Raw genomic sequence first — 13,084 nt, 5'->3', positions numbered from 1 at the left:
TTTAAAAGCAGTAACACTCCTTCAGCGCAAAATAGAGCCTGGAGGATATTCCTACTTAGTCTGCCCACTGATCATGTTTGGTACAGGTAATGTAGCTGTGAGCAAACTTCTCATTTTCAGTTTACAAAAGAGGTGATTTCTACTATCTTAAATCACTCTATTTTTATGACCAAGGAAAAAGCATCTTCCCTGTTAATTAGATTTGATTATGTCAACTGTTCAGTGCTATCACTCTCCTGCCATTAGCAGAGCAAGAGGTTTAGTTCTTTCAGCACTGTCTCTACGTATGCTTCTACACACATCTATTAATGAATGCAACTTTATTGGGCTATAAAAGGAATTTGAGTTTGAAACTTGAGGTGATAGTGCCAGCTCTTGATATGGTTCCTCTGTCTCAAGTGAACAGATACATAGCTGGAATCTGGCTCATTTGTAGGTTAATATTAATAGGATAGGTATTAGATGCCTAACACTTGATATTCTGTCAAATGCTTGTAAGCTACTGCATGTGTTAATCTTACAAGTAAGTTCATATTCCATATTGTAACATTTGAGCAGGTGCAGCATCCGCCTCAGTGACTAATCCTCCCTAAAGGAGCAGGGCCTTCAGTAGTATGAAAGAGTTCCTAACAGAAGTTTTTAGCCCTCCCACCCCAAAGAGGTGAGCTATGGAGACCAGAACGACTTAGGGTTAGATCTTAGTAAGTGGAAACTCTACATCTGGACTAAGGAATAAAACAACCAGCGTAAAGTCTTATGTTCTATTCACCTCTACAGATGAGTCATGCACGGGGGGGTGTGTGTGTGTGTGTGTGTGTGTGTGTGTGTGTGTGTGTGTGTGTGTGTGTGTGTGTGTGTGTGTGTGTGTGTGGTAAGAAATCTTGACCAATGTGGGGTTTGTGCTGGTTGCTGCAAAACTCCACACTGAAGCTGGGAACATCACATGAGTTTTCAGAACTCATGTGTAATGAAGTGTCACTGCTATGATAAAAACTGCATTATTAAAGTGCATAGCTCACACTACCTGTACTTCAGATGCTGATTAAATTTAGTAAGAGGTTAAATAAAGTAGTTTAAGTAAGGGGGGTTTGTACATGCTACAATTTTAGGTAGAAGGGAACAAAAAAAAATACTCAATCTTGTTTATAAATAACTGGGAGAGGAAGAAATGCATATGTGACCAAATTGGCATCTTCCCTCCCTTTGTCATACTGGATCTAACTTAAGACCCAATTGTGCAAACCACATGCTTAAGTATCATAGTCCCATTGCACTTAATAAGTACCATCTAGGCCCTTAATCCTGGAAATACATGTGTTAACTATGAGTAAAGTGCTTAGGGGAGTAATGCCAGCCACAGCAGCCAAACCCACCCCATCCCCCACCTGCTACCAATCCTCTCTACCTGACATAGCTGAAACATTGATGTCAAATGTATTTTTCCCTAACCACTAGGGACCAGAAACCATGGAGGGGATAGTATTTATATTCTACATATCTCACAGTAGTTAGATATTTCTAAAATAAAACAGCTTGAAATATTTGTAATTGTATTCTAGAGTGAACATGGAGATGGACACAGGCTGGCCCCACCTCAGGTTTTCTGTCTGCATATTTAGAGGATGCTGTAACTATTCACATTTGTAAAGTTTTCTTTGCAATCCTAAGGGTTAGAAACTTTATGAATTAAAGTGATGCTGCCACTGCAACTACACCCTCCACATTAAAAACAGCTCAATCTGACACCCAAGGTAGCCTGGTTAGCATGCTGCTTAGGAAAATAACTAAACTGCACTAACTGATCCCCTCCAATCCAGGTAGTCAAAAATGAGTTCCTGCCTGTCTACACTGATAGCAATAGAAGTATTTAAACTCTTCTGCTGCTAAGAGAGTATTAGCTGTATGTATGTATGTACACAAGGCCCAAGTTTACACTTATCTTTTGCAGCTGTAAAGAAAAGTGAAAAATAATGCTAGGTTAACTTCATTCATCTAGTGGAAGGAAAATAAAAACCAAATGCAGCTGTAAAGATGCAGTGTAAAAAAACTTTATGAACATAATTGAACCGTGAAGTAGATACATATGAAGTCTTCCATGTATCTCAGCACCTAATTTTTGCTGAAGGTAACAATCATTAGTTTTGCTTTGTATTTTATACCAGAAAGAGTTCCAGTGTAAATGGATGATTCATAACAAGTTTTCCCAAAGCTCAATACTAATGCATCCCACGCATACCTTCTCAAAGCAGCACCATATTTACAGCTGCTTCTTAACAGAACTTTTATCTTACACACTCTACACCTTAGTTTTGCTTCATTTTACATACTTTTAAAAAGTTCGGTTTTACAATAGCATGAGGGTTTTGTATAGTGCATGGCAGTTACTGGTATATTCAGAACATACGGCAAAAAGGGAACAAGCAGGTCTATAGTTTTACAATAATTGCCTTTTGGCTCAAAGAAAGCTATCAAGTCACTTCTTTCATTTTAAAACAATTTTCCCAAAGCCATTCATACTGTGGACTGGATTTTATGTATTCTGCTGGGTTAGTCTTCCCGCTTCTTGGCCTTAGGTACAGGAAATTAATTTCCTAGCCAGCCTTAATACTGATCATGTCTTAAAGCCAATATCACAGCAAAAATGCATATGCATGTTCAGGAGCTAACAAGACCTGAACCAGTGTTACTGGGCTTCCACACCATGCACAAGGAGGATTCTTAGAATATTAGGGTTGGACAGGATCTCAGGAGGCCATCTAGTCCAACCCCCTGCTCAAAGCAGGACTGACCCCAACTAAATCAGATTCTTGCAAGTAAAATGAGTGTTGTAAAAGAGGAAGCATCTAATTTTTGCAGTAATCCAGTACATTGTAGATGTATTTTGTATACATTACTCATTTTCTTATGTTCCAATCTAATCATTCTTGAAAATGTTTAATGTGGAATAATTTTACTGTATGGTTGGTTATTAGATGAAAGCCGGGGGGGGGGGTGGTGAGAGAATATTAAAAGAATTAAAAAAATCCCCCCTACCATTTTTGCTAGTTGTGTTTGAAAAGCCCAGTACAAGGGCATTTTGACCTAACTGTGGTTCTTTGGGAGAAAACTTCAGCTTTACAAAAAACTTCTCTGTGACAACTCGACTGGCCACAGCGAAAATACACAGCTAGCCAAGTGAATGTCTGACATAGGCACCTTTCATTTAATCCTTGGCTCATTATAGCACAACACACGTCTTAGAGACACATGAACAACACTCCCCACAACATATTTACAATCCATCTTGTTGCCACAAGAGACTTCAGAGTAATCTTTGGTTCCAAATTGTATCTTTGTGCATTTTCAATATTCGTCAACACAAGGCATGTAATATATCATCTCTTGCTAGGGAGACTCCTGCAGCCAGCTTTACTGCTTCTGCCTATTTACTAGTGAATTTAATGCTGTGGTGCTTTAGCCAACCTTACTATGTTGCATTTTAACACTGAGTACAAAACACAGTATGCATCAGGAAAGGCAGGATTTCTACAAAAGACTATTCATTAACAAGACATTGATATTTCTAGACTAAGATAAATAACTTTTTTAAAAGTGCACATTTCCCCCCCATCCTATTCCTCGTATTTTTCCTCCTCTGATTTTTGTTATTACATTGCTCTTTAAAGAGTAATAAAGGGGAAAAAAGCAGATTAGGAAAAATTCCCAAATTCTAAAGATCATGATTTCTTGAAGTTTCATTTTCTTAAAACGTTTTCTTTAGTTAATAGAATCCAATACATATTTCATAAAGTCAAACAATACACTGTATCACAAACATCCTAGATTATAGTAAGCAACACTGGTAAAACTCAAATATCCAACATGGAGAAATATTTTAGCAAATCAAAAAATGACATTTTATTCCTGTTGTGTCAAAAAGCTTTGAATGCACAAACTAAGGCCTGATGCTTGTGCCCTCCCCACCCTGACTCCCATGAAAGTCAATGTGATTTTTAGGTGCATAGGGGAGTGTCAGGGATTGGATCCTGAGCTTGACATTACAAAGTCAAACTCAAGTAAAAAAAAGCAAGCCTGGGTTTATTCTTGCTTTATTATTTAATAAGAGAAGCCAGTCTCAGTTTTTCTGTAGGACTAAAAAGAGCATCTAAAATTATATACATAAAAAGATTTGTTAGCTAAAAGGACTATTAAAAGGTGCAACAACTACTGCAGTTTACAAAGACAACTTAACCGCATCTGAATTTTTCCACGTTGTTACAAGTAACACCTACCATTCTAAGGGGAAAAACCTATTTGTTCTATTTCTTTACTTTGTGAACACAACAGTACTTTGGCCTTCTCTTGGCTTTGGTGTACACTAGAGACATTTACTGTGCTAGGTATCATTTTAACTTCCTAGCTGTTTTTTTTAAATTGCGCAGCCACAAAATGGTTTACACAAGCATGCTACTTTTGTCAAAGCCATTTTAATGCCAGTGAGGATGCAGACTAGCTGTAGTAGTTCAACTAGTCCTCCAATAGCACCCTGGTTAAGTCTCCCAGAACGCACTGCTCCTGACCTGTGAAACAGGTACCCAGAGGTGATTGCAGATGAAGTGGGTTAGGACAATTCTAATGTGAATGCAAGACAAACCTGCAATGGTTTCCAATCCAATTCAGCATGGGCAGTGTGGACACTTTTATGCTTAAACCAGTTCAATTCCCTAGTGTAAACAGGTCTTTGCATATAGATCAATATCACTGTTTGTCCTGTATATTCTGTCAGTTTCCCTTGTGTTTGTGTGGGTATTTCATACAGCAACAGGGAAGAGAAACATTAAGAAAATGGTGATTGTAAAACCACAGAAAAACCCCACAGAAAATCTCAGGATCAGGTGGTATACCTGAACACACTAAACACTTTTTAAAAAGTTACTAGAAATTGACAGCCTCCTTTTAAAAGTAAAGCTATACTGTGGTAGGGAAATTTGGGAAACATGCATTTAAATATCATGACAAGCAATATTCCAGTAAATATTCTAAGGTTCTGCAGCACACAGTTCTAGTAAAGTCTGAAAAGGGACAATCAAAAAGATAAAATGCTGTTGCTACTTACAAGTAAGGTGTGTCTAAAGATAAGGAGGTTGAACTATTTTCAAAACATGCTGAAAAACAAGCTTTTGTACATTTGTTCAACATGTTATCAGAAGTGATTGTTCCTATAATAAAAAAAGTAATTATAACAGCTATGAGAAGACTGCATGAAAAATCCTAATTTAGGAGAAAGGATCTAGAGATTAAAAGAATGTTGTGTTAACAATATTAAAGTTGTAGATTGTACCCTTTGAAGGAAATGTAACTATCTTTATCCCTCTCCCCTCACACACAGAAAAACTGAACACCAGTAATGCGTTTCCTACCAAGGTTTGCAACAGTTTACATATTTTAACCTAGATGTTTTAACTTATTTGTCTTATTTTGTTTTGATAACTCTAAGAGAAACCCTTACAAATTATTTTGCACCACACATAATATAGAATTCTGTTTATGAATTTTGGCCTCAACAGAACTTAAATATCTGTACCTGTCTCCCATTCATAACCGTATAGAGATATTTGGCAAACTTCTATTTTATGAACTCAAATTGTCTGGGTCAATAGCAAGTGCTGACCACTGAACAGTAGTGAATGCTGCCCCCTCGAAGCAAGAGCAGGAAAGCTTGTGTTCTCAGACATCAATGGAAATACTTGCCATTTTGTACTTCCAACTCAGGTGGGTAGGGTGAGTAAGTCATAAAGGAGGAGAGACGCTATCACCAGTGGACATTGTACACAACAACTAATACAAGTTGCATCAGGAATGAAGATGATGTGCTGTACGTAATCCTCTAAAAACCAACAGCAAGGAAGTAATTTTAAATCAACATGTACTCAGTGACACTTAGTTGGAACCAGACTTTGAAAGCCCCATTGTTTTAGCAGTCTGTTCTCCACAGAAATCTTGTAAATGACATTTCCTATACCTACTGTAAAAAGATAATTTGGTTTCTTAGAAGCCTCCACCACAACCTTTTCAAGCATTTCCATTTTCCCTTCAGTTTTGTTTTAACTTTGTAAACAGAAATAAATAGGAAGTCCTTCCTTGGAAGATAGTGTTCAGTTGAAATCAGACTCAAAGCCAAGGAAATGTCATCAAGGAAAAACCTCAAGATCACTTTCATTCTCATAAGCAAGTCTCCTGCATATGAACTCAATCACTGTCTGATTCATCCTTGTACTTGGCTCTAATGGCTTGACCATTCTGAAGCGGCATTTCTTCATAGTCACTCCTGTTAACAAACAGATCTTTGTAAACATCCTGAACACAATGGCCAGTTACTTAGTTTTATGTAAACAGGAAAAGGTACTAAGCCAGTTCTATAATAATTTGGGCATCAATTAACAACTGATGCAAGTACATCATTCACCAGGATTCACTAACCCAAAAGAATACATTTCAGGTAGAGACGTGAGCAATACATAATCCTATCCTCTAAATTCTTCCTCAAGGTTTGCTTTTATACCTGGTCTACACTTAAGGAGCATGTAGAATACAGGCACAACCTATGTAGCTAAATGCCACAGTGATTTTGTCACTGCAGCATGCAGTGCAGGGAGCCGGTGGGACACTCCTCACTCTACTTCACCCACCTATTGGGTGGGTTTGTTTTTTGGTTTCCCCCCCCCCATGAAGTCTGTAAGAGCTCAAGGGAAGGAACTTTTTTTTTTTTTTTTTTTTTTTTTTTAAACTGTGTGTTTGTCCAGAACCAAGCACAATGGGGTTCCGCCCTGGCTGGATCTCTAGATGTTATGTAACTACTAACACTATTGTCAAGTTCAGAATCTGAACTCTGGCAATTGCACTGGATTTGATTATTATTTTTACAAATTTTGGATACTTAAAATAGCCATTGTCCTGCCCTACAGCAGTAGCCATTTTAAGTATGCCCTAGTTCTCAACCTACTCTTACTGCAATCTGCCTCCTGCCGACCTGACTCCAGCACTTATTCCTCATCTGCTCCTTTCTGCCATCATATTCTCTTCCCAAACCCTCCCACCCCTCCTACGCTTGCTCCCTCTCACTCCAGCCTGCCATTGTCCTCACACCTACTTTTAGGTAGGTAATGTACCTTTTATCATCAGTCATGGTAGCCCCTTTTTAAACAGAAAAAAAAGAAACCAAGATAGCGTGAAGCCTCATTACGTTCATGTTCTGGAGTAAAGGGACCCAAAAATAGAAGACTCAAGCTACAGCTAGCTGTCTTCCATTCTGTAGTCAGCATATTTGGATTTTCACTAAGAACAACCTACCAGGCCCTTTAATTTAAAAAGTTTAAAACAATAACTCCACACCCCTTGAATCACCAACAGATTTTTCACAATAGCGTTCCTTACCCATAAATCACATCATCATCTGAATCATTCAGCATAGAAAAGGCAGGATTGTCCTTCAACTGTGACTCTGGAAAAAAAATATATACGGTTTCATTTAACCAGAAAATTTTATTCCTGACATCAAATGTTTAGACTAGACTTTTATCCAGAAGAGAAGCAAGAAACTGTCATTTCCAAGGAAGTTGTAACTGGGATTCAGCCTGGAGTTTTACCACAGACAGATTCCAATCCCTTCCTTGCATTTAAACTTGTCAACCCCCCTCCTATAATCTGTCAGCGTTCACAGCAGCTGAAGTTGAAACCCTTGTCTAAAAACCCCAGGAAGTGGGTATTCTTGGTATTGCATCATTATTTCTTTCCAGGTACAGTTTCACCTGTCCACATTCCTTACACCTGATGCTTCAGAACAGACTAGTCAAAAAAGCATCTGGTTGAAAAGTATAGGCAGATTTTATATGACAATTCAGCCCCCCCTCCCTTATTGATGACTAAAGTTCTGAAAGTAATGAAATTTAATAATTGTTTGGTCATTAATGCATATCTAAGGTGTTATAACTGAGGACAGATATTTTTCACTTTCACACAGGGAGGAGGAAGGTCATGCTGTAACTTCATACTGGTATGAAAGGATGCACACTTTCTTTCCAGTGGTTGTCTACAATACCACCTCCCCAGATTTCCCTGCATATGCCTGTGAAGTCTTGGAGCTAAATATATCCTTGGTGTAAGATGACATCCCCATTGAAATCAATGAAGTTATAACAGAGTGAAATTTGGCCCCTAATTGTTTGCCACAAGGTCCAACATGCTTTTTAATTCCTCTAACCCAGGTATAGATGTAAATATTTGTTCACATCCAGTCAGCTAGTTGTGTCTCCTTTAATGGAGGTATGGGATCCCTTAAACAGTTCTGTTTAGAAACTTCTCTGCTCCAATACATAATGCTCTCCCTATGCACGTAGCATACGCTAGTTGCCCATCATATTTATGCTCAATGATTAAAGCATAAGACATACTCAGTAATAAAAATAGCTATTTATTTTACTGTATCCTAAAGCTATACAATAAAGAGGCACACAAGAAATGTAAAGTTTTCATGGATTAGTTGAACAAATGCTTCTATCATTACTGGCTATTTGAAGTGACTGTAAGCTGTTCATAAACAGAACAAAATGAAGCACTAATGAGACAGCCAACGTGAAGATTTGATGAGCTCTATTGGCATGCCAAATCTCAACAGCAATCTGGCAAATTTTACAGTAGGTCACTTACCATACAATGCATTCTTTGATGGTGAATACACAAAGGCTAAAGTGTAGAGATAGAAGTTCAGTAAACCATAGAATGATAAGAATTCTGCAGGTAATAACAGTCAAGGATATTGCACAATACAGCTCAGTACACATTAACTTTGAAACAAACCAAACATTTTCCCAGCACTTTCAAAGTCTGAAGAGTATTAAGTGTGTACTGTTAAAAGTTTTGGGACCCTGAAGTTTAGTTTGGCATTGTCTTAGATTAAGTTAACTGGATGGGAGGAAGGAGTGACTGCAATGACAGAACATTAAGACATGGGGGGAAGTGGCTATTTCCCTTGTTTTAAGGTACCCTGTTAAAGCTCTATGTTTTAGTTTTCATTAATTATAGACAAGTTCAGCAATCATTTTTTAGCTGATATTGGGCACTTGGAGTCACACAGTCAGTTTCAGAAACCAAGAGAACTGTACTTTAGTGGTTTGAGTTGAGAAGCCAGAAATACAAGTTCTAATCCTGGCTCCAACACAGACACCAACTGGTGACATCTGGCAAGTCACTTAAGTTCTCTGCTTTGTGCTCCCCGTCTGTAAAATGGGGACAATCTAAAAACTGCACTTTATAATGAAGGAGATGGAGTCAACTGCTTGACTATCAAACTAGTATTGTGCAAATGGTGTTTCTAAACTGGAAGCTCTAAAGTAGATTGGATTTGTTTCCACCTCCCCCACTCCACCCTGCCCCCACACCCTTCTCTCTCTTACCTAGACCAGCACTGACTATGTCTAAACAACACAGTAGCAAAGATGCCAGTGACAGTTCTACAATAGTCCTCCAGCTGTTGCTACACTAGAAGAGCTATACTGCAACAAAGGGAGATTTCCCCAAAATTACCAGTGTAGACAAGGTTGAACTATAGCAAGATATGCATGAACACTCTCAAGCTGTAATATGATACTGCAATAAAGTTCTCCCTCTATACTGGAAACTCTGCAAAACTGCAGTTCGCAGCATGACTTTCTGCCTCCTCCCATTATGCAGCCCATCATACTTTTGTTTAAGTGACTTCAGTACCTAAGCCAATTTGCAGACATCGGCTAGCTACAGAATATGGTGAGCATAGGCAGCATCCATATAAATTACCAGATAGTTCCTTCCACTGTGACTCAGGCCTGCTTTAAAGGGATAACCTATTACACATACATGGTAAGAAACTCGTCCTGTCTTTGTGCACATTCATGAGTGCCAATTATGGATTTTGTGATGTGGACACCAGCTCAGAGAGTTGGATTGACAGCCATCATGAATAACCATCAGAAAGGAACTTGCAGTCTCTACCAACCTGAGTTGGATTTGAACTGCTGATCTAGCTGTGAAAGGCACAACCTCTGAGCAAGTATCTATAAGTTTACTTAAACAAGTTAACAATATTCCTAAAATGACTGGAAGCCACAATGGAAGGATATAATTCTGATAATGAGTTGACAGCTCAGCTACAAAGTTGTCCTGTAGAACTCGTGCTCCAAAGCGTAGATAAAGTATAACAATGCTGTGGGAGACAAGACAGACGCTATGGCTATATGCATTGAACTGTAACAACATTTGATGGGGTGGGTAAGGGGGGAAGCAAGAACAGAGTTACAAGAAAAAAATGGCAATTTGTCTTAGACTAATGTAACAAATCTATACAGCTGCTTATTCTAAGTGACATTTGATTTCACACTCCTAATTCAGAATGTTTTTGTAATTAAAATTCAGTCAGTTGATGGAGGGAAATTTTAATCTAATTTTTCCCAGGTTTCTCATGAATTACAATCCACAAAGGTCAGTAGTGATTTGACCCTACAGTGATGGGGGTGAGAACCTAGTTTAGGAAAAAAGCAGTGGCAACCCACCCCAATCTCTGAATTGAACATTGTCAGGAAGCATGTAAAACTCCACAGATGAATACTGCCTTGCAAACAACTGTGTAGGCTGAACATATCTCTGGTAGATACATGTCCACAACTACGTGTGATCAGTGTGGTGATGGCAGTAATGGAAAGTTCACTCTAACTTGCCTCAAACAAGGAGGTTACAGAGGACAGATTAGTAAACCACTCCCAGTTATACCACAGTACTGCTTTAGAAGTAATTGAATTACAGGAGCAACCATAGTGTGGGATATGTTGGCAGCTTGCCAGGACCCCAAAGGTTTTGCCTAATTTACATAAGAATGAGATAGCATGCAGCTACACCCATCTTTAATATGGAGCTCCTGGCTATTACAAGTCCCAACATGAAATCCTCTATCTTGATCTGATGATCCTCAGAGACTGATGCATGCCAGGCCTTCTCACCTCTAAGGGCTGCACCTCCAGGATGAAAATAAGTGCAGCCACAGTACAGAAATTTGTGAGCTATATTTCACCCTTGGCTGCCTCAGATTTAATCAGAATGGACACCATCTCTTTCCAAGATCTAACACCAGATCTATCCCAAAAGAGATTGTCTCCTCTTAACTGTTGATGCTTGTAAATTATATTTGTTTAGCCTGTTCTAGATGGAAGCAATTTTCCCTTTGATCAGAATATTCTAGATATCCAATTAAGTTTACAGTAACAGCCCCTTGCTTTCAAACACCATTCAGAATGATACCATCAACCCCACAAAATGAATGGAACAATCCCCTATATTTATAGCTCTTATACACATTCCTCTTTTGCAACGTTTTAGAGCTGCCCTATAAAGAGCAACTTAAGTCAATCTAAACGTTTTCCTAAATGCAAACCATTTTCATCTGCCATGGAGACAGTGAGGTGTAAAACTCCACACTCACAGCAGACGTTTGAGCATTTACAGACTGCTCAACTCTCCCACATGATCAGTGCAATTGTTTGTAGTCACTCATCATTCCATGTGCCCAAGAGCTTCACTGCCAGTTCACCAATCTCCTCCTAGCCTCATTGATTCAAGACATTAAACAGGTCAGAGTGGAATGTCTTCATTTTGGGTTACCAATGTTCTTGCCTTTCTCCTTCCCCTATAATAGAGGCCACTCACCCCACAGTCTACGTTAACTAAACTCTACATCCTTTAAAAACAGGCATTACTGATGCCCCATTGGCCTTCTTGGGCTAAAGACAGAATTTAAAGGCAGACTTTCGAAAGAAAGAGACCATAAAACGTGAAAGCCTTGTGACCATCTAACAAGCTTCCCGGACTCTATTGTTCTGGGAAATAAATTATGAAACATATCTCAGACAATCTGCCTGGACAGCAACAGTGCATCACAGTGCCTGCTGAGTCAATGCATTTGCTTTAAAAAAAAGTTATTTATTTTTATAAACAGAAGGCCATGCACTTTCCAAGATCCACAGCACCATTCTTGTGGGACATCAGTAGGAATTTTTTTTAAAAATAAGGACACTAAGATCTATCGATTACAGAACTGAGTGGTATAATTTATTATTGGTAAGTGGCCAGTAGCATATAAGATTTTAAAGTGTAGCTTGGATGTGGCGACATTTTTAATAATGAATCCAGAGAAAGTTGTGAATGGGTAACCCATTCTGAGTGTGCACCATTTTACTGATAAAGGTTCTTAGTAATCAAGTTAAGAAAGTTTTTACAAAAGCTATAAATATTACAAGGCGGAGAATATGCACTTCAAAAGAAGTCTTACCTAATGACAAGCACTACAAAGGTCAATGCAGTCAAGAATTTTAACCTGAGATCTAGAAGGATTAAGAACAATTGTCAGTCATTTCAGAGTTTACATCCCCCACCTCAAATACCTAGTCATCTCTCGGGAGGAAAAACCCATTTGAAGGAAAGAAGAAAGTACTGCTTACCAACATAAGGCATGTTGCGAAGTTCTGAACACGCCCTCACTATCAGGAATAAAAGGTACAAGATATACACAGTTGCCACCACAAGGAAGAAGATTTTCATTCCCTATAATAGAAAAAAATGTCATAGTTTTACTGAACAAGAGCTCTTATTGTTCCTTCCTTCAAATCCATCCCAGTGACACAAACGACCATCTCCAAAAGCATGACATGGGGTAATCCATTTGTTCAGGGCAATTAGGGTGGAGGAAGGAGGTATCTGTAGCAGAAGTGGCTGTGTTGGTTGTGTCAAGTGTGGAATGGGGTGGGGTGGGGTGGGGTGGCTTGTTTCACAAGCAAAGGCCTCTTCTCTCAGTTGAATGGTTCAAGTCTCAGGAGTTTTCTAAAAACGGCCGCACAGCTCTGAGAAGCTACAGGAAGTTGTATAGAATTGATTTCTCCTACTGAAGGGAAAGCAGAGATTTACTGAGAAGGTCAAATGTTCTGAGAATAGAGGGTATGGAGAACTAAGAGGCCTAACAAGGAGCTCTTTTTTGGCTCTCTGAAAGGTAATGAATCAATGCATACATTTCTGAAGAGACCCAGGA

The 13,084-nt window shown here is 38.8% G+C and overlaps 1 protein-coding gene across 4 annotated transcripts in view; it reads right to left on the bottom strand.

Annotated features, from left to right (window-relative positions):
- Positions 1-2,032: 2,032 nt before the first annotated feature.
- The window catches only part of TMEM181 (transmembrane protein 181), a 47,729-nt gene continuing 36,677 nt past the window's right edge, over positions 2,033-13,084 (bottom strand). For 3 of the 4 annotated variants that reach the window (XM_067542489.1, XM_067542487.1, XM_067542488.1), the window contains exons 12-17: positions 12,501-12,603; positions 12,332-12,383; positions 10,134-10,216; positions 8,686-8,775; positions 7,414-7,480; positions 2,033-6,307 (exon numbers count right to left, since the gene is read on the bottom strand). In XM_067542489.1, coding sequence (XP_067398590.1) covers positions 6,229-6,307; positions 7,414-7,480; positions 8,686-8,775; positions 10,134-10,216; positions 12,332-12,383; positions 12,501-12,603 — 474 coding nt within the window. In that variant the 3' untranslated portion in view covers positions 2,033-6,228. The remainder of the gene's footprint in view (positions 6,308-7,413; positions 7,481-8,685; positions 8,776-10,133; positions 10,217-12,331; positions 12,384-12,500; positions 12,604-13,084) is intronic. The other variant, XR_010918672.1, reaches the window with a different exon arrangement.

This window comes from Emydura macquarii, unplaced genomic scaffold, assembly GCF_026122565.2.
Source record: "Emydura macquarii macquarii isolate MOO-44397 ecotype Brisbane River unplaced genomic scaffold, CSIRO-AGI_Emac_v2 contig_705, whole genome shotgun sequence".
In the NCBI taxonomy this organism is placed as follows: Eukaryota; Metazoa; Chordata; order Testudines; family Chelidae; genus Emydura; species Emydura macquarii.
Note: the sequence above shows the minus strand (reverse complement) of the source record. Positions and strands in the feature narration are given on the sequence as shown.